This window comes from Siniperca chuatsi, linkage group LG23, assembly GCF_020085105.1.
Source record: "Siniperca chuatsi isolate FFG_IHB_CAS linkage group LG23, ASM2008510v1, whole genome shotgun sequence".
In the NCBI taxonomy this organism is placed as follows: domain Eukaryota; kingdom Metazoa; phylum Chordata; class Actinopteri; order Centrarchiformes; family Sinipercidae; genus Siniperca; species Siniperca chuatsi.
In genome coordinates, this window is record NC_058064.1 from 14,984,710 (window position 1) to 15,010,760 (window position 26,051).

General features: G+C 39.8%; 1 protein-coding gene across 3 annotated transcripts in view; it reads right to left on the minus strand.

The window, feature by feature from the left end:
- Positions 1 to 910: 910 nt before the first annotated feature.
- tafa5a (TAFA chemokine like family member 5a) overlaps positions 911 to 26,051 on the minus strand; it is a 139,485-nt gene continuing 114,344 nt past the window's right edge. For 2 of the 3 annotated variants that reach the window (XM_044186620.1, XM_044186622.1), the window contains exons 3-5: positions 15,715 to 15,842; positions 7,750 to 7,960; positions 911 to 3,564 (exon numbers count right to left, since the gene is read on the minus strand). In XM_044186620.1, the coding sequence (XP_044042555.1) occupies positions 7,952 to 7,960; positions 15,715 to 15,842 (137 nt within the window). In that variant the 3' untranslated portion in view covers positions 911 to 3,564; positions 7,750 to 7,951. The remainder of the gene's footprint in view (positions 3,565 to 7,749; positions 7,961 to 15,714; positions 15,843 to 26,051) is intronic. The other variant, XM_044186621.1, reaches the window with a different exon arrangement.

The window sequence follows — 26,051 nt, forward strand, 5'->3', positions numbered from 1 at the left end:
AGTGTACTGTATGTATGAAGTTTCCACATCACGCTTGTGTAAGTTGAATTTTGGACCATGATTGGCTCCGAACTAGTTGTGATGTCACAAAATCTTGCTTGTGCGTTCACGCCTTAAACTGAGATTTAAGGTGAGCACAGAGAAACTTTCCCCCTTCAGCAGATGAATGTGAAAGCAGCCTTCTGGTGTCAGACTCTGCACATACATCATTCTGCACAGTGAAGCTCAAACAATAGGCAATACACATTTTGAGTGGAGAGGGACTTTAACTTTTAGTAGTACTGCACCACTGTGCATTCTATGTATTCTATGCGTTGTCAGAGAGCTTCTTAGCTCATGTAAAGCTGAAATTTTGGTGATACATTATTTCACAGTACAGCAAATATTTTACTAGCTAACGTACTTAATTATTTACTTTTTTAGTGGAGCACATGTAGACACTGCAGGGACCTTACAGTGCTGTAAGTAAAAAAAATAAAAGATAATTGTATCACATTGCAGCTAAATTGCCATTTTTTACACAGCACTGAAAACAAAGGAATAATGAGCTCTACTTAACTATGGAGCCTATACTGTAGTAATACAGTCATTATTATTGCCAGTGTCATCCACTGAAGTCAACTCAATAGCCCTCGACAACTGTATTGGAAAACCACATGACAGCATTCATCATTGTACAAAACAGCTCTGTGGAATGCATAATTGCTTGCTTATATGGATTAATGCTTTCAACTGACATTTTCTTTCACTATCATGACCTGTTATTATGTGGAACTCCTCTCAGCCTGTGTCAGTCAGGATAGAAGCTCTTTTCATAGTTTAATCACTTATTATAACTTTATTTTATTTTAATAATTGACATTTCTCACCTATGTTTCCAACGTCACCAAAGCAGTCAAAGGGATCTTTGTTTCTGTAAATTGCCTCTCCTGAGGTTTTTTTTTATTTTTATTGTGCTGGGTCAGAAACCACTGCTGATGCAGACCTGTAAAGCACATTGAGGCATTTTTGTGGCATTGGACTATACAAATAAACTGTCCTTTAATTACCTTGAAAGACATATTTTCTTGATACCTTGTACAGAAATCTTCTCTCATGTTTTTTAAACATTAATTTCCCCTGGAAATATTTAGTGTGCATGTAAACTCTTTTTTGTCCAGGCCTCTGTTTGTGTGTGCTGGGATTGGCTCAAGTCCCCTGTGACCCACAACAGGATGAGCTGTTTAACCCTCTAATAGTATGTTCTACTGTTTGGTAGAGCACATTATGAGTGTGATGTTTGAGTGAGTTACCGTGTTGAAAAATTAGATGTACTCAACTCAACCTAACTGAGCCATCTCTACCACTCTGTTGAACGATGTTAGGCCCAAAACCAATACCAGACCTTTTTAGGTTGCTTCCTTCCAAGAAGTTAGAATACAAAAATCACTCCTGGCATGTGACCTATTTATGTTTTTGGTGTAGTTTAGTTTCAGAAGGATTACAGAACAGAATTATGTATATGAATACTCTTGCTCTACTAATTGTTGGTTGCGATGTCCATTGATAGTAAAGGTGCTATTACTTACATTTTTTTTTTTACAGAGTTGAATATTACCATGGAATAAAACATTTTAAAGAAAAAAGTGGATTTTATTTGACTTTAATGGAGACAAATGTATGCAGGTTGCTGAAAGTGCACTTTTGCTGTAGATGGACATCTCAATGGTTTGGTCGAGACTCACGATTTAATAAAAAACTACGTGGTTAGTTTAGGGGAAAAAGTTTCTTTGTCAGTAGTGTCGGAAAGAACTAAGAAATGCAAAAAATATCTTTATGCCTTTCCATCACATTTGTTTTCCCACTGAGCGTCTTAATACTTCAAGCCAGAAACGATCTGGTCATAAACCCACCTGATCACCTGGGAAAGAAAAGGGAACTTTTCATTTTTAGTCACTTTCTGTGTGACAGAACACATACAGTCATGAAATGTAAGACCAGAATAAGAGGATTTTGATGAATTTTTACTTTGATGACCTTGAACACCAAGACCATCTAAATTTGCAGGGGACGTTTCTTTTCATGTTTTTAATTTATTCTTAAAATATTTCATGATAAAAAATGTATGTAAATGACTCTAATACTTCTGCGACGCTTCCTCGGCTTTCTCTCTCTCTCCTCGTTGTGTTCATCGCCATCAGAGAGAGGCCAGATTTGTGCGAACAAACACAAGCACAAAAATAAATTAAGAGATCAAAACCCATAGAGAGGAAATGAGTCAGTATTCCACACCGTGTACAATACAATATCATAGCAAATTAGCAGATTTCAATGGCTTCCACTGACTACCATAGATTTACAATGTTCAGTTGGCTGCAGATCAGTCCTCAATAAATGGTGTCACTTTCCTTTTTTTCATTAATGGTTCTAATAGACAGTGACTTGTAGATGACCATGAAAAGAAAGCGGCTACTGAGGTGTGAACAGAAAACCTGGGACTACGAGCCAGCAGTAATGAGAACAACAGCGTTTGTTCACATCCTACTAAACTGCCATTGTGACCACAAGTCCAATAAGCTTCTCTACAAAGGTACAACATATAAAACTGTTAAATATATAACTTTTTAGGGCCTTTCAAAATACATTTAATGACATTTCTTTACTCTTTCTTTTCACTCAACAGCATTTATACTCTCTGTAGATATCATCTCTTTGATATGATTTGCACTACTTATCCGTGACCAACATGACAAAATCCTGCAAGCTGTCCCAACTGTAGCTACTGAAAAATGCAAATCAGATTTCTTTTTTGATACACAGTTATACGTATGTAGTACCTATATCTCCAGTTCCAAAATACAGTGGTGGGCTTAGTCTGAGAAAAAAATGTCTGGAAAGTTTTAAAAGTACTCCTTTGATTGTGTACGGTACATATGCCACCAGACGCAAGGTTCGATCAACTTGTGCACCGTGTCTCTGTGGGGGCAGTCGTTGGTCAGTCGACACAAACAGCAAGTTCACAAAGTCTCTGTGCGTCATTGCCAGATGGTCCACTCTGTCATAATGATCGTATTTGTTGTTTTGTTCTTTGGTCTATAAAAATATGGGAGGTTTACTCCAGCAGAAGGCCTATTCACAGCGGAGCGCGCTCAGTTCGGTTTTTACGGCCTCACAAGGGGGTCCGACAAGCAACAGGGTCTGGTCTGTAATGATCCCGTCTTTGCTCTTCAACTCCTGCTCCAGAGGCGAGGGTGTGATGTGGGAAATCCCTTGTTCAAAGCAGTTAGCAGTTTCAAACTTCCAATGAGGCAAAAACCATTCATGGGATTTTAAGGTGTCTGATCCTCCGTGGCACGAGCAGGCGCTGCTAACTTCACAGAGCAGGCAGATAGAGTGGAGAGGAGGTGGACGCAACATTTTGACCCAACGACAGATAGCAGGAGGGAGCAGTTACAAACCCAGAGGAGCCAGTCACAGGAAATAGAAAGTGTTTTACAGCAAGTAGTTTGTCCAGTGTCCAGGGGAGAGCTCGCTCCCTCAAATAGTCACTCCCTGGTTTTCCCATCGCTGGCTGTGTTATGAGACCTGTGAATCAACAAGAACAGAGCAAACATGAGATGATTGTTTTGGCACACAGTCATTGTCACTGCCCTCTCAGCTGCTGAAAGAAGTTAAATCACTTCTGAAGGTGTATTTACGCAAAAATGCATTTAAATAATCTTTAAAAAAAAATTTTTTTCCACCTTATTTGTACTGCCTGTACATTGAGCACTTTGTGTTTTCAAATACACTATATAAATGAAAATATGATATTGTCCTTTCATCTTACATGCAGCAGCAGAGAAGATCTTTTGTTTAACAATTCAGAAATTTGACATTTACCTAAGTCTTTGGAATGAACGTTTGTCTTTGCAGTATAAATGCACCTGCTCACTCTCATAAGTATTCTGTCCTCTTCTTTTTAGTATAAAGTAATAAGTAACATTTTGGGAAACAAGCTTATTCGCTTTTCTTGCAGAGAGTTATATGAGAAGGTCGATACCACTCTCATATCTGTACAATAAATATGAAGCTAGAGCCAGGAGATGGTTAGCTTAGCTCAGTATAAAAACTGGAAACGGGGTTACTACATAACAGATTATATCTTGTTTGTTTAGTTCTTACAAAAATCAAACTGCAACCTCTAACTGTTTCCAGTCTTTATGCTAAGCTAAGCAGCTGCTAGCTGCAGCTTCATATTTAACAGACAGATATAATAGTATCTTTTCATCTAATTCTTGGTAAGAAAGCAAATAAGCATCTTTCCCAAATGTTTAACTATTATTTTAAAAGAAAAAATACTACCTTTTAGGGGAGAATCATTGCATACATTGTGTGTCGCTATAAGCACTGCATATACCTATTGCTCCTTACCAAATGGAGGTGTTATCATTACAGCACTCTGATAGCATCGTGAGAGGAAAAACTCAACAGCTTACTCTGTCAAATCAAGTGTTTTACCAGTCAAATATTTAGAATTCTTCAGCGGGTGTAACACAATAACAAAGCCAGTCTCACAGTGATGCTCTGGGAATAATAAACATCCCAATGAGCGTGGGGGTTTAATAGAGATAATGTTACGGTTTTGTTGGAGCTGGGCATGAAATGACCCAGAGGTATAACAGCTTAAAGCGGGGGCATGACTGTGCTAACTGCTTGACTGTGACCGCTGCCCAAACAGTTGTTTATTCCCAGTGAAAGCACAGTTTCCTGTGTCAATGCCTCCTGGTGGGCACACTCAGATTACAGTGGCACTGAATGGTCAAGGAGCCACACATAAAATGGAAGGAAAATAGAATCACTGCATAGAAACATTGTTGTAGAAATCTCAAGAGGAATGGAATGCAAATGAATTTAAATATGCCAGGCATAGAGATGGTCTTGTTTTATGTAAGCTACCACATAGTCTGTGTCTACCATGGTAATTTTCTTATTTTCTCTCTATGGTCCTCTCCCTTTTTCTCACACCCACACTGTGGCAAATGGTCCCCCATAAATCTCACACACAAATCTCGTCTCAGGGAAATGCAAGCCTTCTATTAAAAAGAGGAACGACTGTCAGATGAATATGAGATGAATTTGCCCTATGAATAAAATTCACAGGCCCTAGGTGATTATTACCTTGGGTTTATCAGGAAACGACCATATTACTCTATTTTATATCTTATAACAGCAAGAGAATATTCTACATTCTTGTGCTGGAGGAATGCAGAGTTGAGGGAAATGCGATGCAGAGCCCGTCTGACTATTGAACACATGGACAAACTTTGAGCACAGTGGGGTCTGGCTGTTTAAACACGACCAGAAAGAGAATTAAGTGGATTCGAGTGAGACTGATGGCTGCTGCAGGTGTCATAGTAACAGAAGGGAAAGTCATGGACAGCATCCATCTGTGTTAATGTGTAATTCGTGCAGACTTATCTTGTTACGGAGCAAGCAGGCAATCCACTCAATACATATTGATATGCACCCAGCACTACGACGAGGAAAACATTTGATTTCAGGGACGTTACATAGAGTTTCCTGTCTCTGGGCAAAGCTGAAATGCTTTGATGTCGAAATGAGAATGTGCATGTATTTGTGCTGGCTTTCATATGCATTTTGCATGTGCATTCAAGTGAAAGTGCATACAGCCACATCTCCTGGAGATAAAGAAAATTGTAAACAATACATATGGAGTTGCTCTCCAGCTGGGAGTTACAGGATTTAAAGCAAAATGTACCTGAACACGTGGCCCCAACTTGACATTTCCTCTTGCTGACTTCCTTCAAAATGTCACAGCACCGTGACCCACGGTGAACGTGTGAATGGGCACAAATGAAGAAAATTGATCTACTTTGCCTCTTCAAACTCTTTATCGAGACTCTGACAGATGTGAATAATGCAAAATCTCAGGAGTATGTAGTTGAAGTATGATTGAATGATTTTGTACATTCGCTGGAAACTTTGCCACACTCTGAAGAAGGCAAGGTGGTGCTGAAACATCAGCTAATGGAATAAAGCCGTTTCTGTTCATCTGTCATTCCAAAGTGCTCCTGCTTTTTGCATCAACTCCCTATACTTGTTTCTAATACTTGTCCCTGCCATCGATGTTTAATGTTAAGTCTTGTGCAGTCAAGCACGCTTTCTGTTGGATCGGAGCACGTACACTGCACAATAGCCCGCTAGATGAATATTCATAAGTGAACTCATAGGTTAGAAATGATCCACAGGTTAATAAAGCAAGGGAAATCGCTCATTACATGCTGTGAAGTTGGATAATGCCTGAAGCAGATGCAGAGATCAAAACACATGAACATGTATGCGCAGGCCTCCAGACACTAGCCCACATTCCACATTAAGAGAGAGTTCAAAGCTATCTGGGGTGTTATGTCATTATCAACCCTTTCATACTGCATTTCGTCAGAACATCAAAGCAAACACAGTTCACTATCTGCATTCTACAATATGATCAGTACTTTAATGCTCAAGAGGGAACATTAGAACAAATTTAACATCGCACTCCTACCACAGTGGCTTCAGAAAGGAATAACAAAATGTCATTGATCTGTTTTAGATACAAACAACATATCCCTTAATACACTGTAATGTATAGATTATATCTGTTAATACAATGTATGCTACTGTATTGCATGCCACTGGATGAGATCATATGATTGTAGATAGTATTGTCTGCCTTTATACAGTATATAATGGGATCAAATGTTTAAATCCAATCATAGATAGCCTTCTCCATTAATAAACAGACAATAATCTTCTATATGATGCATTGTGAGAGGATCTGAGTTCACTTTCCGCCCTGTATCTATTTATAGATTCAAATCTACTGAAGACTTGCTGTCTGGACTGAAAAGCAGCAGGATCAGATTTTTTTCTTGAAAAGTGAATCATAACATGGGCCATAAAGGCTGACAAAACGGACGAACAGAGGAGCCTGGTTTTCAGAAACTCTATGAGACTGGGCATTTTTATGACTTTGGCCTCATCCCTTTTACTGCACTGTACGTTAAATTTACTACATGGCTACTCTCTATTTCCCAATCACATGCATTAATATCAGAGTCTGTCTGGCGCCTTGTTTTATTTGAGCGCACAGACTCCCTCTGACACGATACTTTAAAGACAATATACAAGGCATGCCAATAAAGCGGAGCAAAAACAAGCTGAAAATAAACCGATGGGTTTTACTAGTATTGCTGCACACATGGATTTTCTGTGGTTAAACACACACGAGGGAACTGGTGAGCTTATGGAAAAATGAGTAAGCCAAATGAAAACATCAAACAAGCAGACGGTTGTTTAAATTGTATCTAGATTTATATGTGTGTGCTTGCATGTGTGTCCATGCTTCCTGTTGTTTGCATGTTCTGCTAAAGGCGGAGGATGATGTATTCGTGGTCTAATAAAACTAGAATATTGGTTGTAATGATTTTCATCAGATTCTGAAAAAACTGGAATGGCGAAACTCAATTACTGACTTTATCAACCCGCACACACTGATTTTGGATAAATTGTACATGTGCAGTACCCACAGGCTCACCACTACTTTGATCTAAATTAAAAAACTTTATTTTAGGATTGACATTTGGCTATGAATAATAAAAAAAAAAGATATGACTGATCCCCCTTTTCAGGTTCTGTGGAAAACCAGCTTCACTATAAGAACGTCAGTCACAAATTAAAGAATTTCTTGTGTGAAGGAGATTCAAATTCAGGGGCTTTCTGTTGTACCTTGCTGCCTCCGTGAGGCCCTTGGTGCTCTGTAGCTGCTTGTGTTGCTTCCTGCCTTTGCGGGACCAGGGTTTGGGTGGAGTTGTTGTGATGTTGGTGGTGGTGGTGGTAGGGTGGTGTTGGTAGATGGTTTTTGGCTGTCTGTCAAGGGGTCATCAATGCTCTCCATAGTGCAAGAGTGTCGAGGGGGACTCTTGTCGCGTCATAGAGCCTGAGGGGAGAGAGGGAGAGGACAAGGGGAGGAGGAGAGGGAGAGGGGGAGGCGATATGGTTATCAAGCTCATAATGACGATGCAGTGTTTTATTTTTCCGTTTTGTTTGAATGCCTTATTTAAGCACCATCTATAATGTTTTTTAGCCACGCCAATATTTGGTACAGACATTCATGGTCCCCAGAGGATGAATCCTAATGACTTTGGTGATACTCTGACTTTCATCAGGTTATGAGCAAATACCTGCAGAATAGGTTAGGGTTAGGGCTAAAGTATTCAGTACTAAACTAAGATGCTCAACATGGTAATCATTATACCTGATAAACATCAGTGTGTTAGCATTGTCAATGTGAGCATGTTAGCATGCGGATAGCTTGATAGTTTGAACAATTAGTTCAAAGCACCGCTGTGCACAAGTACATCCTCATAATGTTGCTAGCATGGCTGCAGACTCTTGTTATGTCATTAATTATCTCGTAATTTGTGCAGAATTAAGTGTTTTTTTATGGACTGGCAAAATGATCTTACTTCATAAGATATATTATTTAAAAACCACTGGATTATCTGCATTGTCACAAAGCTGCAAACAGTGCTGTTTTTCCTGAAGTTGACATTTTGGAGATATATGGTTTTCAGAAGCAACAATATACTGTATTTACACTTGTGTGTGAGTGTGCACATTGTTCTTGCATATGTGCATTTGTTGTTGCCTGCTTGTTCGAATAAACCTGCAGCTCTTCTAACTGGGAGGTGCTTGCAGTGCGAGCAGTCGCCAACAATCACCCCCTGCTTCATGAAATCAGTTGCCTTTTTTGGCTACATGGAAATGGCTGAAATTCTGTAACTGGGCAGTGTTGACACTTGGGATGAAATACAGGTAGGGGTGCTTTCATTGGCAAGCAGAGGTTCGAGTTTAAGCAACACTGCTCACTTAGAAGCTCAATCCCACAAGCTCTTAGGCTGTTGAAAAGAACCTAAAAAGAAAGACTAAAAGTCTCTCTTGCTAGAAGTCCCAATATCTTTCCCAGCTTCCCAAAATGGAGGACTTGGTATTTTCCAAGCTGAGACGACATGCTGACTTGGCTCCCTCTAGAAGGAAGCTGGCAGACAGAGCTAATGGTTAGCAGCAACAGGGTCTCTTTTTCTTTCTCCTTTTCTCTCGGCCTGTCTGGGGCAGTTGTCTTCTTAGTGGTGAATCTGTTCAACCCATTGTTGGATGTGCCTAGAGGGCCCAGAGGGATCAATTACCAAGGCCAGTACCAACCCATAACCACAGTGGGGACGTGGTGATGGTGGGGCTTTGGGGGTTCCCATCAGTCCCAGCCTGAGCCGGATCCACAGAGAGACAGAGATGAAGAAACAGAAAGGACGTTGTGGTAGGAGGGAGGCCCTCAACACTTGCTTACAAACCAGTCGAAAGAGCTTTTTCATTCTCTGCCGAACACATGCTGTCACTGGCAGGTGTATAAATGCGTAAATACTCTAGAAGCTTACAGGGAGACACAGACTGGCCTGGGGACTGTCATGTGTAAACTGCCCCCTTTGTAGAAAAAGGCTGTTTGTGTGAGGATAAAAACACCCTTCATCTCCAAAATGCATACAATGTGTCTGTGTATGTAGAGGCTTACCCTCTCCCACATACAGAGTACCTCCAGAGTGTATACAATATGCATATGGATACACATGAGCTCATTATCAAACATTATACTCATGCTCAAACATGTTTCCTTATTCTTTCCTTACTTGCAGAGGTACCCATATGGATTGTTCCTCCTCTACTCTCAACTTCAAGTTTTACATCCAAATCCCCGTCCTACATCCTCATCTTTTTCTTTCTTTCCTCCTTTCTCTCTGTCTACTCCTCCTCTCTGAAAAAGTCTTGATTACAGTAATCACAGTCTTTCTCTCAGTAGGTGCCACTTCTGCTCATAGCACTCTGTTCACAGCCTAAAAACCCCAATCAGCACCGACCTAATGGAACGTATGATTAAGACCTAGTTAGACATGTAAGGATTTTTTTTTGTCATTTCAGTTGTTTCTGGAGTGTTTTCTACATTTTGAGTCACTGTTTTCTGCAATGTTTGAAAATGATGGTGTGTTGTATCATTACATGTGCAAAGTACAGTACTCAACAAGACAAGTAGATGCATTTGACAGAATTTCAGGATAACAAATGCTCTTCTTTAGTGAGCTGCTGCATATAAATCATTTGAAAACATTGGCTAAAGCATGTGAAATCTATTAGATGCTATGTAAGCAGCATGGCAGCCGTAAAAACAAAACAAAAAGAAGTCTCTTGACAGTTTTTTTCCTGCAGCTGGATTTTGTGCAATTATAACTTAGTGAGAGAAAAAAAACTACTTTTGAAAGGAATGTCCTTTCCTACTTACTTAACAGGCACTTAAAGGCTTAACAACAAGAGCCACTGCTTGATACGCACCAACTGAAAATGACTTAAATAGTGTTTTACGATGCTGTACGTCTGACTGGCTCAAATCTCTTTCACTCTCTTTTGCTCACACTGCTCTTTTCTTCTCTCACACTGCTATTCTGTCTCTGTTTTGAATTTCGTTTTATCAGGCGGTCCCAAAAACCGTCAGATAACCAGAGGTGATTTCGCTTTTCTCCTCTAATGGTGCACTCGCTCTCTCTCTTTCTCGCCGAGCTCCCTGCGTCGGCACATGCAGAGAGAGAAAGCTCCTTGTGCCGTTTCATCTGCCAGTCTAAAATGGTGGAGGGCACAATGCAGTGCATCCTCCTCTCTGGAGGGAGACAAGCCTTTCACTGAGAGGAGGTATAGGAGATGACTGCTGAGACTACATATCGCTTTGCCAAAAGAGAGCGCTTTGGAAAGGCAGCAAGGGCAGCATTTGACTGTTGTAACTGTGATAAAATGTAAATCATTTAGCATCATGGAGGGAGGAAAAGTATATTGGGAGTGGGAAATTAACCCCTGGTTGCTGCGTAAAAGTGTTTCTTTATCTGGTGATTTTTTGCAGATGAGCTTTCCAGGGACCATGGCATATCGTGTTGTCAGGACGCTTTGACTATTACCCAAACACTAACATGTATTAGTTTATCCAACATGTAAATATTATACTGTAGGTTAGAAAACAGCACAGTATCTCACTTTTTTATCTAATTTTGTTTGCACTACAAATTATTTTGAGGCTTGGGTACCATAGAAAACTAAAGTCAGATGTCATTTAAATCTGTTTTCAAGTGTTTTTAACATCCAGCTCTTAATAAATTGTACATTTAGTCCAAATCAGTTTACTGTGAAGAGGATGGTTCGTTCTCCATCCTCTGAAAGACAGTCTCCTTTACCTGCCCCCCCACTTTTGCTACACCTATCAAGCTTTCCTTTCTAGCACAGCACATATGCATCTTTGCACAGTTTAATTCATTCTTTACATTTTTGCTCTTGTCTTTGGTTTTGGAAAGGCTTAAAAACCGCTTCAACATCTGGAGAAATCAAAAGCTTGATAGGCAGCAGGCCTAGTTACACTTGCTAAGCTATGGGCGGACAATTGCTATTAAGGGTCACTTGAACATTTGGTTACATCAGTAATTATTCGACAGATCTTTCTGGGCAGTATTTCTGCAAGTGATTATTTAACATTTTTATGTCCTCGTGGGTCCCCATAAGGCATGCATTTTGGCAGACATCCGGTTTTATGTACTCTGATAAAACAGAAAGAAAATAAAGTGGTGACTGATGGACATGTAGTTGAGTGTCCATGTGTATTTTATTGTTTCATTACTACAGTTAAGTGAACCCACGGAGCTCATTTATAGTCTTAGAGCTTGATATGGTTCATCTGAGGAATTCCATTTTCTGTTAGGTCAATCCTTTAGAGAAACTTGTATCAGCGTCACTGTATCAGCGAGACTCTTGATACTGAAATAAATTATGTGCTATAGCTTCACAAGCACACCTCTATTTGATATGTGTCCTTTTCAGCTGCTGTTTTTGCGCATTGCTAATAAAAGTAACCTTGCTCAAAACGTCACTGTCAACAATAAGCAAGTACATATCAATCTTCATATGTATTTTCTGAAGCCAGCCGTAGAAAAATCCATATTGTGTTTTTATTGACAAGAACAACATGTACTCTTGAAAGCAGGGTCAGACTAAGATAAATGCATGGAGAAGGGGACATAGAGGAGGAGAGAGAGTGAGAGACAGGGAGGATGGGAGCGAGAAAATGTGAAAAAAAAAACATTGCGAAAAGAGAAAAAGACTGAGGAGGAGTCAAGCAGAGAGAAAACAAGTATGCAAGAAAGTTATTTTTAAACAGAGGCACATCAAATGGTGGCCGCTGAGATGAGTGAGGGAAGTTGAGGGAAAACGTGCAGCATACATCTAATCTGCAACTCATACTGAGCCGTGTTGCCGACTAAAGGTAGAGAAGAGGTCAGCGGTGTCATCCTGAACAACAATCTCCCTCCGTTTGACAGAGAAAACACAAACTCTCAAACATTTGACCAATACACGCAAACCGCCTCCTGACATTTGTCCAAAATAGCCCTTTATGGGGCTATGGGGCTGAGTCAGATTGACTTGGCTTAGTCAAACGCCCTGAGGGACATGTCTGTTTGTCTGCATTGATGTTTTCGCACAAACACCTGACAGACAGGTCAGACATGCTCACTGGACTGTGCACAGCCAACAGTCATCCTTAGGCAATATTGGGGCGGCTGCAGTTTGGGTTTAACCTTGAAAAGCCTCAGGGAAGGGGCCATTTGTTCAAAGTTAACCAGAGGGAGGCTGAGGAGTAAATTGTTTGTTTTGTTTTTGCCCGTGATTCTCCCTTGGGTCTGCTGATAACAAGAGGTTTATGTAATTTCTGCTTTGGAGAATCGGCCTTAACCTTTAATGCATTTAAGGCAATTTTAGGTTACAAGCATGGTTGTGATGCAATGTCCTAAAATCTTCCCGAAATGCCCGAGATGAAAGAGAGCGGTCACATTAGGCCAGTTCATTCATCACATAAATGAATAATTTTAGAATAATTTTAAACAATGACCCAAGTCTGCTTGTTGTCACTTATTAGAATCCTTGACAGTGAAAGCTGCTTAATCCCCCCCACACACACACACACACACACACACACACACAGGCGGACTGGCACAGATGAGTGCACATAGCTGTCCGGCCATTTGACTAGCTGTCACCAAGCTTAAAGTAGCCAATGAAGCAAGCTAGAAATACCTGTCACGTCCCGTATATTGTCAGTGTAAGCTGATGAGAGATCCATTGACTGACATCCTAAGCAGGATATGAAATGTACAAGTAGGGCAAAGCATACAGGGCCACCCCTTGCAGGAAAGCAGGGACACATATTCACAACTATGAATATGCAAACAGTTGAAAACACACACCAACAGACATCAGTAAGAGCATGTTATCATACATATAAGAATGCACGTGCATTGGATCTATTAGCCTTCGAACATACTGTGACCACCACATCACATTTACTCAACCTCTCCAACACACACACACACACACACACACACACACACACACACTATCTCTTATATCTGTCAAATATAATAAATATAATAAATGGATCCAGCTATATGTTACCTATGAGTGTGTGTGTGTGTGTGTGTGACAGCTGTCACCTCAGTCTCCACAACTAAGTATATTCAGGTTGGTGTCAGGCCGCTGAACAGGGGCAGCAGCTGACTGATAACAAACAATATCATCTGGGTTCAGCATTCAGTGTGTGTATCTGCTATGTATGTGTGTTTGTCTTTCAGCAGGAATGCATAAACAAGTTAGTCAGCTGATGACTAAATCATGACAGATGCATTAATGATGCCCCACCGGTCCTCAGTGTTCACCCATTGACATTCACAGATAGGGCAGCTGTGTTGTGTGCGTGTGTTGTGTAACACGTTTCTCAACTGAGACCTCTTTAATTGCTACTGTATAGACTGCGCATACAGGCAGGAGAACAACAGTGTTTACGCCTCTTGTAAAGTGAGCGGTGGGGTGAAAGCAGTGGGAGGCAGTAGGAAGGTGTGTGTGTGTGTGTGTGTGTGTGTGTGTGTGTGTGTGTGTGTGTTGGAGTTGGGGGTGAAGTGGAGAGGAGAAGGCTTGGAGAGCTGGAGATAGGGTATGAAGGACGGGCGGGTGAATGAATGGGCGGCATCTTAGCAAATACAAGCGGTGGCTCCCCATCTGCTGCCATCATTAACATTAAGAGCGTCCCTAATTCAAGCTAATTGCTGGCAACGAGGAAGTAAACAAACTGCGTACAGTTTGTGGAGATGAGCTGGAGATGAGGACGGCGGGAGAGAAACATTTTCAGAAACATTGTGAAGTGAATGCTCAACTGGTTTTCTGCTGTTATCAATGTACTTGTGTGCAAGCTGGCCCAAAGTACAGCAATATGGCAACAGTTGGAGATTGTGCTCAAAGGTGCAATCGGAGACTTGAATGGTCATGTAAATTTCACATATTTCAGATTAGTGTAGTTTTTTGAAGCAAGACTACATCATTTTTGCTCAAAAGCCACAAGTAGCAAAGATGGTACACTCAATTTTCTTGTATTACCCAAGATTCTCCTGACAATGTTGTTTAAAGCTGCACTTGCCAATATTTTTATATTAACAATGGGTCAAATGACTATGTGTAATGTGACAGGGTGTCGCTCTTAGTGACAAACAATCTTCCGACTCTGTAGTTCCTGTTAGTTCATTGGAAAATTTAAGCTTCTTTCAGCTAATTGTTTTGGTTTTACGGCCCACGACTTTACTGATTTGATTCAGTCTCACCGCTCTCATCAGCATTGTTTCCAGCAGCAGCAGCCAGCTGTTTTCATAAAAAAAACCCACACATATGCTACCTGCCCATCACCAAATGGCAGACAAAAATTTAGCGTCTAGCTGGTGATCATAGTAAAACATTTAGCAGCTGAAGAGCCATGTTTTTCACTAGGATGTGGTGGAGATCAAAACAGAGCTAAAAGAGGAGTGAATATTGGACTTACATCCGTTGGATGGCCAGAAACAAAAATGTTAATAGGCAAGTGTTTTGCTAACCTGTTTTCCATATAAACTTTATAAGGCGATAATAAGTCAAGTGTTGTGTTTACAGCCTGTTATGTTGCCCCCAAGTGGCCAGAAAAAAAAAAAAAAAGAAACAAGAATTACAACTGCTTTGTTTAAAGACATCATCATCATAAGACATATATATAGGATTTATATTATTTTTGCATGTATTTATTGAAATCGTAACTATTCTGGAACAATTCAAATTTCAATTGTTTCACTTTACAAGCCCAATATTTTGCAGTCTCTACAGTAAGTACACACTGTCAAGTCCGGTAGTTTGTGGATGAAAATGTTTTAAACCAAATAAATTAAGCTAAAAAAATCAGTAGCCAAAAACATTGCAGGCTTTTGCCTGTAAGTCAGAAGCTTTTTATGGGAGGCAGTACTCAAAAGTGTTTTATTATGCTGTACAATTATTCAGCTTGTTTAAATGGCTCTAAACAACAATGTTTGGCAAGCAAAACTGTTTAATCATTGTTGTTTAATTTACAGAAATCACATTAAATTTTTCCGTTGTTTTGATTTACACCACAATTGATTTTCTATGCAAATGCTTAATTTTACTCTCTTACAGTCATGTTGTTCTCACTGCCACTGGTGCAGTAAGTACACACATTTTGCACACACCTACTTGTTTGTGAGTGGATTGTGTAAGCTGGGGGCCTAAAAGAGAGCCTGAACTCACCGTGGTGGTTTTGACTCGGCCTCCGGGCTGTGTACAAGTCCAGCCGGATTTATTGACTAACAGGTCACAGCCTTCGTCCTCCAAACATGGCACCATCTCACACCACTGCTTTTTTCGAACAATACCAGCTGCAGAGAACACAGAAAGAGAGAGAAAGAACGATCAGAGAGGTGAGAAAAATAGGAGGAATAAACAGATGAAGAGAAATGATAGAGAGAGGTGGATGCAGAGATGTAACGATTAAAATAGAGGGAGTGGGTTGAGTGATGACAGATGGAGTAAGACAGATATGGGCAAAGATTTAACATGATGGAAAATGATGGAAAAGGGGAGATTTGAAAAAATATTGAAATACATATAAATGGAGTGAAAAAGATGGAGGAAAGGATGGAGAGATGTAGAGGGGTGGATTGGAAGAGAGATGAGATATGCAGGTAGATGAAGAGCAATGGAGTAGAGACAATTGAGAGATATGAGAGCAGGGGATGACAGTGAGAGATGGGGGAAAGATGGAGAGAATCAGACAGGTGGCAAAAGATGGAGAGAGCTGTGATCAGTCAGGTAAATAAAATCAAACATCACAAATGATATTTAGGAAGTTTACAGCCCTTTTTGCATTCTGCAACATTTCAAACAGGATGATATATTTTGTAAGCCCTGTGCATACACTTCTACCACAAGTTTGAAAAATCTGTGACATTTAATGCCTTCCACAAGACTTTGTCGTAATAACGTGTTGTAATTTGTACTTTTTTGAGTACTAACATCTCAACCTGCTCTGCTGTATTTCAGTTCTTGACTTCAGTTGGTGAGTTTCTACATTTCCCAGAAACGCCCCAGGCGTGAATGTATTACACTCACTTGTACTGTAGGCTTCACTTATAGACTGAGCAATAATAACGATGATAAATATAGTGACAATTAAATGTGAGTTTTTTCAGTTTGGGGAAAGTGATGTTGCAGCTGCAATCTTTCAATTCAACAAAAATTTTCAAGCTTCTTAAGTTGGATAATCTGTACCTCTTTTTGTCCCCTAAAGTGTCAGTACTATTGCCAACGTCCATTGTTGGTGTGGGGAGGATACACACTGCCATTTGATTCCTATTGTACATCTGAGCCTGAGCTTCTTTTCACCAAACAGCAAGGAGTTTATGCTCTGAGCTTTACTCTGTCCTAGTAGATCCTCACCCCACTGAAAACGCATTCGAACCAATCAGTAGGAGACAATGACAATACCTCTTACTGCTACTTGTGAATGCTACCAGTTGCATTTGTTGGAGCACATGGCTAAGCTAAATATCTGGCTTTTATACATTTGTTCTTTGTGATTGTTGAGCATAAATGTAAAATGCTAAGCTTAGAAAGTAGCCCTTGATTTCTGTTAGTCCAGGTACTGTATCTGAAATCAGTTATCAAACATTACATAAAAACATAATGCCATTTTCATAACTACATTGTCTTAGTTTGGCTAGCTCTCCACAGTAATGAGAAAAATAGTTGCACCATCAAACAAAATGGGTCAAGACATGTTGAAAACTCTGACAAAATTATTTAGTGTATTTTATCCATTAGGAAGAACTGGTTTAGTGCCTTACTCAAGTGACTAGTGATAACTTTTGAGATAGGAGCATGTTTCTCATTCATTTTCCCTACCCAGATTTTAACTTCCAGTGACAACCACTAGCCTCTAGACCAGTGATTCCCAACCCGGGGTACCCCAGCAGCTGCCAAGGGGTATGTGGATTTGGTAAAAACAATGTATATACATATCATATCATAACAATATCCACTTTATATCATTGCATTTAAAATCCCTTCAAATGAACTACTTCTGGAACATGACAGGTGGTGTCAATGAGCTCATCTGATGCTATGGGGTAAGTCAGACAAAAAAGAAATTTGGGAACCACTGCTCAAGACTATTCTCACCATCTTATAGTCCTACTCATATCATCAATAATTTCAGTATCCTCTATTGCAGCAGCAGTCAAGTAGTAAAAGAAAATCTGACATATATATATATATATATATACAGTTGCCTGTTTCTGTGAGAGACAATGAAGCAGAATGAATCATCAATGAGCATTTGAAAAAAGATGTCAAAGGATCACAAAATGAAAATTAAATTTAAACCGGTAGTTTTTGAAATAGTGCCTCAATGATTTCACATCAGCACTATACTACATAATAACAGCCAGACTGAAGGCGCATCTTCTTGCCACTTCCAATACATTAAAGTTACCCTGTGGAGATTTAATTGTAAACAAATATTATTTTTGTAAACAAATATTATTGTGCTCTACACAAACTCAACAGAGTTTATGAAAATCATAGCTGTTGGGGAAAAAAAGACAGAAAGAAAAAGTGACAGTGACTTTAGGGGTCATTATGTACGTGGTGTAATGAGGTGCTTTTTGGTGTAATAAGAAACCCCTCTAAAGATAAGGTGTCTAATCACAGCCCTGCGTCTCGGGTTGGCTCACAATCTCCATAAATCAGATATTGCATTTAAAGGATTCAAGAATAAAAACTAAGCAACACATGTCCACCTGAATATGTAAATCAGAAAGACAGAAAAGGAAAAGAGATGAACTGAGATAGAAGGGGACAGGATTAAGACAAAGTAAAGGATAAGCATATCTAGATAACATTCTTGACCATTACAGAATAAAGGACAGATAAAGGGAGACGGATACATACATTTATACTCATATTTGTATGCATTTATGGATGGAGAATAGCATTCTTTATTGGATATCAGTTAAACGCACAATGAATTATGAGGCATACATACATCATATTCTTTTTCCATGGCGTTCATGGCATGCCAGCTCTCTTATAAAACATAAGGGAATTGTGCTCAATTCCATATCTATAAATTTGCTCTAAGGGCACCTTCAGTAGCTGTCATAACCTCGCATGTAGATCATCAGTGAGCACTGTACCCAATGCTAATATCTGTTCGCCATAAACAATATCTATATATCAATAAATTCATGAAATATGTATACCTTCTCAAGCACTACATGGCTAAATAATGAAAGTGCTATGAAAACTGTGTCAGCACAGTAACAGTGAGCTTGAAATTGACACCATTGTAAAGCATTATTATTGTTGAGTGCATTTTGCTGACATGCTGCTTGAAGTTGATTTACTTGGCGCTACTGTAGTTCGCCTCAAGGCTAGCTGCACAAAAACACTCTAAAACATGTGTGAATATTTTAATTTCAGGGACAAAGTTACATGTGGGGAACAATGCAATTTCAAATAGCTCAAAAATCTGAAAACTATTAAGTGCTGTCAGCAATGAATTTTTCTCCTACATCAGCTCCGCTACACAAGTTAGACATAGCACTCTGCCAAGCATACATAACCCCATTCCCCTGCCAAGTTTCTGACAGATAGATTTTAAAAGTTGTTGTCGACTCCATAAAGTTTACCCATTAAGCCGATCATTGGCTGTCCATTTCTGGATATCCAGAAATACTAAGCACTTGTCTGTCCCGAATGTCAGCCCCTATATGGTCCTTTGGATTAGGGTGTTCTTATGCCCCCATCAAGTTTGCATCCCTAAGGGGTTAGGTATGCTTCAAAATGAACAGCGCCTGGACCCCCCTCCCTTTGTAGCTTTCTGACATTTTATTGTTAGAGAGCTGCGTCTGACGATGTTTGTGACTTTCCAACACCAACAATCTGAAAAGTGCACCCACTTCATGCAGCTAGGCAAGATTTGAGTCTCACCCCTCTTTAGGATGGCCGGCTTTACACTCTGCCTTCGAGTGTGTTCCTCAGGGATTCATTCTATCTCCCCTGCTTTTCTCCATACACATAAATGACATGCATTGTAACAGCTATGATCTCTTCCTTATTATGTATGCTTATCCTGCTTTTCAGTGGGGCACAAAAGAACCTCCTACTGTCAAGACATCATGAGTCTTCTTAGACCCCAAAGGTCCCAAGGAGCTGTGTCACGAAGACAAAATGATCAACCCATAGAACAAGCCAATCAACACAAAAGGGCAGGGAACGGAGCTGGTCAAGGGCAATAGTAACTGAGAACAAACCCACCTTCTGAGACAATGTTGATCATATTTACAAATCTGAAATTCTTCAAATTTGACCATAGATCATTGACTAAGCATGTTCTCATCTCCTCTCCAACCGCAGCACCAATCTACAATCAAAAAAGCAATCCAGTTTTTCGGTGACTTCACCCATCCTCTGAATTAACTTACCAGATGCTGCCTTCAAGCCACACACTTTAAGTCCCAAGTTCAAAAAATCCTTTATCCAGAGTCTTTTAAGAAATCCCCCCAACATGCTATGACTTCCCTAACCCTTGTCATTTCCTTTTTAAAGAACCTATTTTAACTTTTTTATTTTATCGCATATTTATTTATTATTTGTAATGTGTCTTTTGTGTGGTTTGGCCTGATGTGTTGTATGATGTATGCTAATGCCAAAGACGAATTTCTATTTTATGTAAATCTAAAGGACAACAAAGTGTTCTGAATCTGTATCTATAAACAGCCTACCTCAGCGGCAGTAAGTGTAGTGTAGGAGAGAGTATGTGAAGCAGGCTTTGTAAATGGAAAAGGGAAGCAAGAGAGCAGAAGAGAAAATTAGAGGACATATTGAAAACACGCCATTCACTGAGGTGAAAGGAAAAAACTTGTCAGATGTGACAGCCTGAGGTCTGGCAGTGTTCTCAAGATTTTTTTCCCCTTCCTTTTCTTATTTAATCCATTACCGTGAATTTATCTAATGAATGTTGTCAGCAAGGTCACTTATACAATTCACTAACGGGTTTTGTTTCGCTTCTGAATTACCATCCAGCAGGGTGACCCTTAGCTGATGAAGATGTATAGCCTGGTCAGGTAAATAATTGTAATGAGAGAGTGAATGCTGTTATATGTGTGTAAGTGTTCCCCTCAGCATGTGTGTTAGACATATCATTTTTTTACTGAAATAATTATAAAACAGCTTATATCGGTGTTGACTCTGTACTCATTATTTTACTTAGTAACCGGCTGTCTGCTGTACCTTGAATGCAATTGACCCACAGTTCTACCATAACTACAACTATTTCTAAAGTTTTTTTCTTGTACATCCACAAGCCCATGGTAAAACAAGCATCAAATTATTTTTTGATCCCATTAAAGCTGCTGTTGAGACCTAAGTTATCACAGTTGTGTCAGATGAATGAAGCAAGATTTAAAATTTTAACTGCACAGACATCTCGTGTTGACAGAACAGATTTTCATGTGGTTTGGGAGATGATTCATGGAGATCTGTGCTGCTGACATCTTAAAGTTATAACAATTATAACACCACAACTTAAAGCTGCTCTGATCAAAAATGGGTCAAATGGGTAGTGTGAAAGGGGCCATTGTGACAAACCCACAAATAATTCTCATCCAACTCTGCAGTTCGCCTCAGCTCAAAGGAGAATTTTAGAATCTTTCAGTATTTTGGTATTTTTAGCCTGCAACTTTACTGTTATGACTCTGTCTCACCACTCTCAACACTTCGTTTCCAGTTGTGCCAGGCAGCTGTTTTGAGTGACAAAGCTCTGATAGATACACTGTGCATTATCTGTGTAGCACTAAACGGCAGACAGACAAAGTTAGCAACTAAGTGGCGAACAAAGTGGAGTATTTAGCAGCTAAAGGGCCAGTAATTTCCGTCAGGAGTTGGTGGAGATCAAAACAGAGCTAAAAGAGAGTGAATATTGGACTTAACGTTACATTTGACAGGTGGCCAGAAACCAACTCCAGATAAATGTCAGCCGTAGTTAGCTTGGATTCACAGCAGTTACAAAGGATTCCAAGTGACCCACTTTCACAGTGAAATAAAAGTATCAAAATCCAAAGAAACTTTTCAAAATACTTCTGCAGCACAATTCACTTCTTTGCTATCCATCTGTATGTTCAGTATTTCCCCAACACTCATATTTTAACCCACTTATGGCTAAATTACATGGCTAAATATGACTAAAACAGCTAACTGCTCTGCTGACAAATAAAAGCGGTGTATTTAACCATATTTTTGCACAGTGGGGCTTTAATATTCACCTATAGTATATTCTTGGATCAAGCCCAGATCCAATTTTGGGACACACAAGTGTGTGAAAACAACTTCATAGCTTCAACAAATAGTAAAAGTACTATTTGTTGCAATATTACAGTATCTCTACCATTGAACTACTTGATTCTCAACATTTCTTTTTATATCAATGATATGTTTGTTTTTTATTGCTTTGGACTCTATAGCCAGATAGCGTGGAAATGCAGCAGCCTGTATGTTGATTCCCCAATTTTAAAGAACCGTCCGGACTGAAAAGAATGGCAGACTTTTTAACTAACGGGCGACAAGTCCAATAACTGTGATGTATCATATGAGCAATCAGAAACCCTAAAGACAAGTTAAGACACAGCCATTATCTGTCACATTTGGATTCGCGTCACTAACTAAACTCATCTCCCAGCAACATCTTGGCTGATAGCGACACTATCTGTTAGCATCCGACCATATCATTGCTGTGCTGGTGTGAGGACAGTGGCTTATGTTGAAATTTATAAGATTAAAGGGTGATATGAAATAAAAACATCACCTTAAACACGTCCACATGCAGACAGCCATGCACAAACACACCAGGAAGCACAGGCAGGCATGGACAGAAATAAATACACACACACACAGGTTTGATGTTGCTATGTGCTATCGGCCGTGGTTTCATCAGCAGGAGATAAGGAGTAGAGAGGGAGAGAACATTATTACACCCTCCATGGGACACTTATCTTCCCACCAAATGGTAGATCACACTCATGTCAACAGCCAGCATCTTGGCCTGATAATTTCTGTCTAATGCCATGCCAAGCCTGAGATGGCAGGAGAGAGATGGGCTGTGTGTGTGTGTGTGTGTGTGTGTGTGTGTGTGTGAGTGAGAGAGAGAGAGAGAGAGAGAGAGAGAGAGAGAGAGAGAGAGAGAGAGAGAGAGAGAGAGAGAGAGAGAGAAAGCGCATGAAGGAGAAAGAAGGCAGGAAGATAGTAAGAAAGCAGACAAGAAAGACAGTAGACCTAACGACAGATCAGATCTGGTGTAATAAATGCAGTGCAGCACTCTTCAAGAGATGGGTGCTAAGATACGAAGACGTACTAAGATAATTACAAACTGTACAGATCAGACATGGTGTGGGCAGGTAGCAGAATCAGCAGTGTGCCAGAGGCTGCTGATGTTGGACACCAGCTATGGTTGGACTGCTAATTTATTTTAAAAAATACAACATCTTCAACACATTTTAACACATTTATGTGAATGAAAACGTGTGCACAGGGGATTACTGTACCAAAATTATTGACCATAAGTGCAGTCAGTGAAAAGAACAAATGTTATTATTCCTTATGTTTGTTTATTTTAGCCACGTGCAGGATCCTTAAAGGGTTACACACTCACATAGTTAGTATAGTGGTGCACAACACTGTATGTCTGTGCAAATCTGTGCAATGGAAGTGCTGTCTGACAGAGGCAAATCAACATCACTCCTGATTCGCTACAATGAGCTGGTTGCAATATGGATTTCACACACACACACACACACGCAAACACACACACACAAACTTAGAACACATAAGCATTCATATGCATTTTCTTGCTGCTCTTTGTCAATCCACTGCCACTTCTGCTCACCTTCGCCTCTCTAATGCATCGGCGTGCTGCTCAGGCCTCCCATCTCCAGTAATGGCGAGTCAAGTAGCCTTTTAAGCAAATTCACTGTGTCTTTATTTCACAAAGGAGTACTATGAATCTGTCAGAATTTCCTCCCTGTGTAGTTTTTCTTACTGTAAGTGTGCACATTCCCCTGTAGCACATGAAAGCTTATGCATATACACACACACACACACACACACACACAAAAAGCATTCTTGCCTTCTCTATTATTGGTTGCTTTTATTGTTAGTGATCTGGCAATTTAAGAGTACACTGCGCTGCACTTAATTCAAGTTGTTGGGAATAAGGATGTCAGCCAAGTAACGGAAAAGGTACAACACACACATGCTCACTAATGTACAACCAGTATTTGCACTGTACATATAAAAACACACACACAGAGACACACACACACGTGCACACACAGAATTTCTTTGCTGACATGTCAGGCAACAAAGTCAAACAAAAGACGGCTTGAAAAAGCCCCACTGAGTGCCATTAAGACTCCAAGATTTGCTTTCATCATGGAAATCCCCTCCCATGTCTCCTTTTACAGTGGATCTACTATCAGGATCATTAACCGTACTATCTGACCTGCCATGGTAGGCAGACGTTCCCTAAACCTGTATCGAGCTAGCAGGAATTAGGAGGAGGCTCAGTGGAGTGTGAGAGAAAAACCCAATGCTAAGAAATAAATCCCTGCGCTTTGTAATTAGCCACCAGCTCTCTATCCCCTTCCCTCTGCACTCAGCTCATCGCCTCTCAGCTAATTTTCCCTTGTCTTGTTTCCCCTCATCTCTCCGCTTCCTCACAACCACTATTTTCTCTTTCTGCACTTTTATGTCTGCCCTCTATTTCTACTCTCCCCTCTTCATCTCATCCCCCCTCTTCCGTTTGTCTCTCTTCACCTCTTTTTCCTTCCCCATGCTTGTTCCTTTCCAGTCTATTGCCTTGCCTGATTTTCATAAGATTATTCCACCCGTTTGGCGGCCTTGATGAGTATCTGCACACTAAAAGCTGTCAAGCCCCTTTTTTAAAAAGCCTGAGGTTTTTTGGTGAAGTGAATTTGTGTCCCAAATAGCTCCTCTGCACTCATGAAACTTCAAGAGGCAGAAATAATGAGATAGCATGCTGACTGACATTTCCAGACCTCAGCCCTGTGTCTGTGTGCATGCATGTATGCTTGTGTGGGTGTCTTGAGTTTTGTGTGTATGTGTGTGCATAAGAGAGTCACCTAATCATCTTTTACCGCCATGAATACAACATCTATGGTAATGAACACACGAGAATACTCGCTATATGCCTCCTTTATGTATGTATGCTATTTTAAAACTTTGATATTGCAAACATGAGACAGACGTTTTCATTTTGACAAAATAAAGAAAAAGGAAACAGAAGCTTTAATGTGATTTTCATTGCTCAAATTTTCCAAAACACAGATAACTGCTTCCCCTCAATCTTTTGATGCGCTAAATGAACATCTTTAATGGAAAAAGACAATAATGCTTTAAAACTGGGTTCGCTTTAATAGACAAGACTGAAATTAAAGTTCTCAGTTTTCAAATTAAAGTTAGATTATTCTGAAGCATTTTATTGTTCCCTATCTGACTCTCCTTATTTTCTTCTTTCCTTCATCCTGGCTAAAATCTGCCTTTCAGTAAATAAAAATGCTAAAATTTCCAACAAGATAAATGTTTCAGTATAGGACCATTACATCTGATGGCGACACTGGATCAAAACTTTGAAAATTCATTAAAGGAATAGATAACTTTCTTGCCAAGAGTTAGATGAGTAGATTGATACTGCACGTCTGTCTCTTGGAACTAGAGACAGAGACTATAGCCTAGCTTAGCATAAAGACTGAAAACAGGGAGAAACAGCTAGCCTGGCTCTGTCCAAAGGTAACAAAATCTGCTAACCAGCACAAACAAACAAACAAGATGTAACCTATTAATTAGTGAGCTTTAGAGGTGCTGGTAGGCAGATTTTGTTAACTTTGGACAGAGCCAGGCTAGCTGTTTCCCTCTGCTTCCAGCCTTTGTGCTAAGCTAAGCTAACTGTCTGCAGCTTCATATTTTCCATACAGACATGATGGTGGTGTCAATCTTCGCATCTAACTCTTGGAAAGAAAGCAAGTATTTCCCAAAATGTCAAACTATTCCTTTAAAAATAAGCCATTTATACAACATCTTTGCAGCGACTTTCACCAAAATGTATTAGAGGTAACTTTTATTTCATTCACCTTGAAATTTGACATTTTTGAATTTTACTTACTTTATAATAGAAAATAATTTGAAATTGCATGTTTAAAATCAATTAAGTGACACAATTGTGAATTTTTTCAGCCCTCTTTTTCCCTCTCCAATTCTAACATCTTTTGATATATACAGAATGATACATATATTGATTATGAATTTAATTATGAAAAACCTTGCCATAAAAAGGCTTCTTTTGTTCCCTTATGTCCAAACATAAATGAAGTCCAGATGCCACATTGCGGCTTCCAGCTACAGCATCCCTTCTTCCTGCATACTATTCATGCTAGGTGCCATTGTGGTGCATAACTGGCAGGTTGTATGGCATGCCATTGCTCTGGGCTTGTTTTTCTTCAGTCTGTGTGTATGTA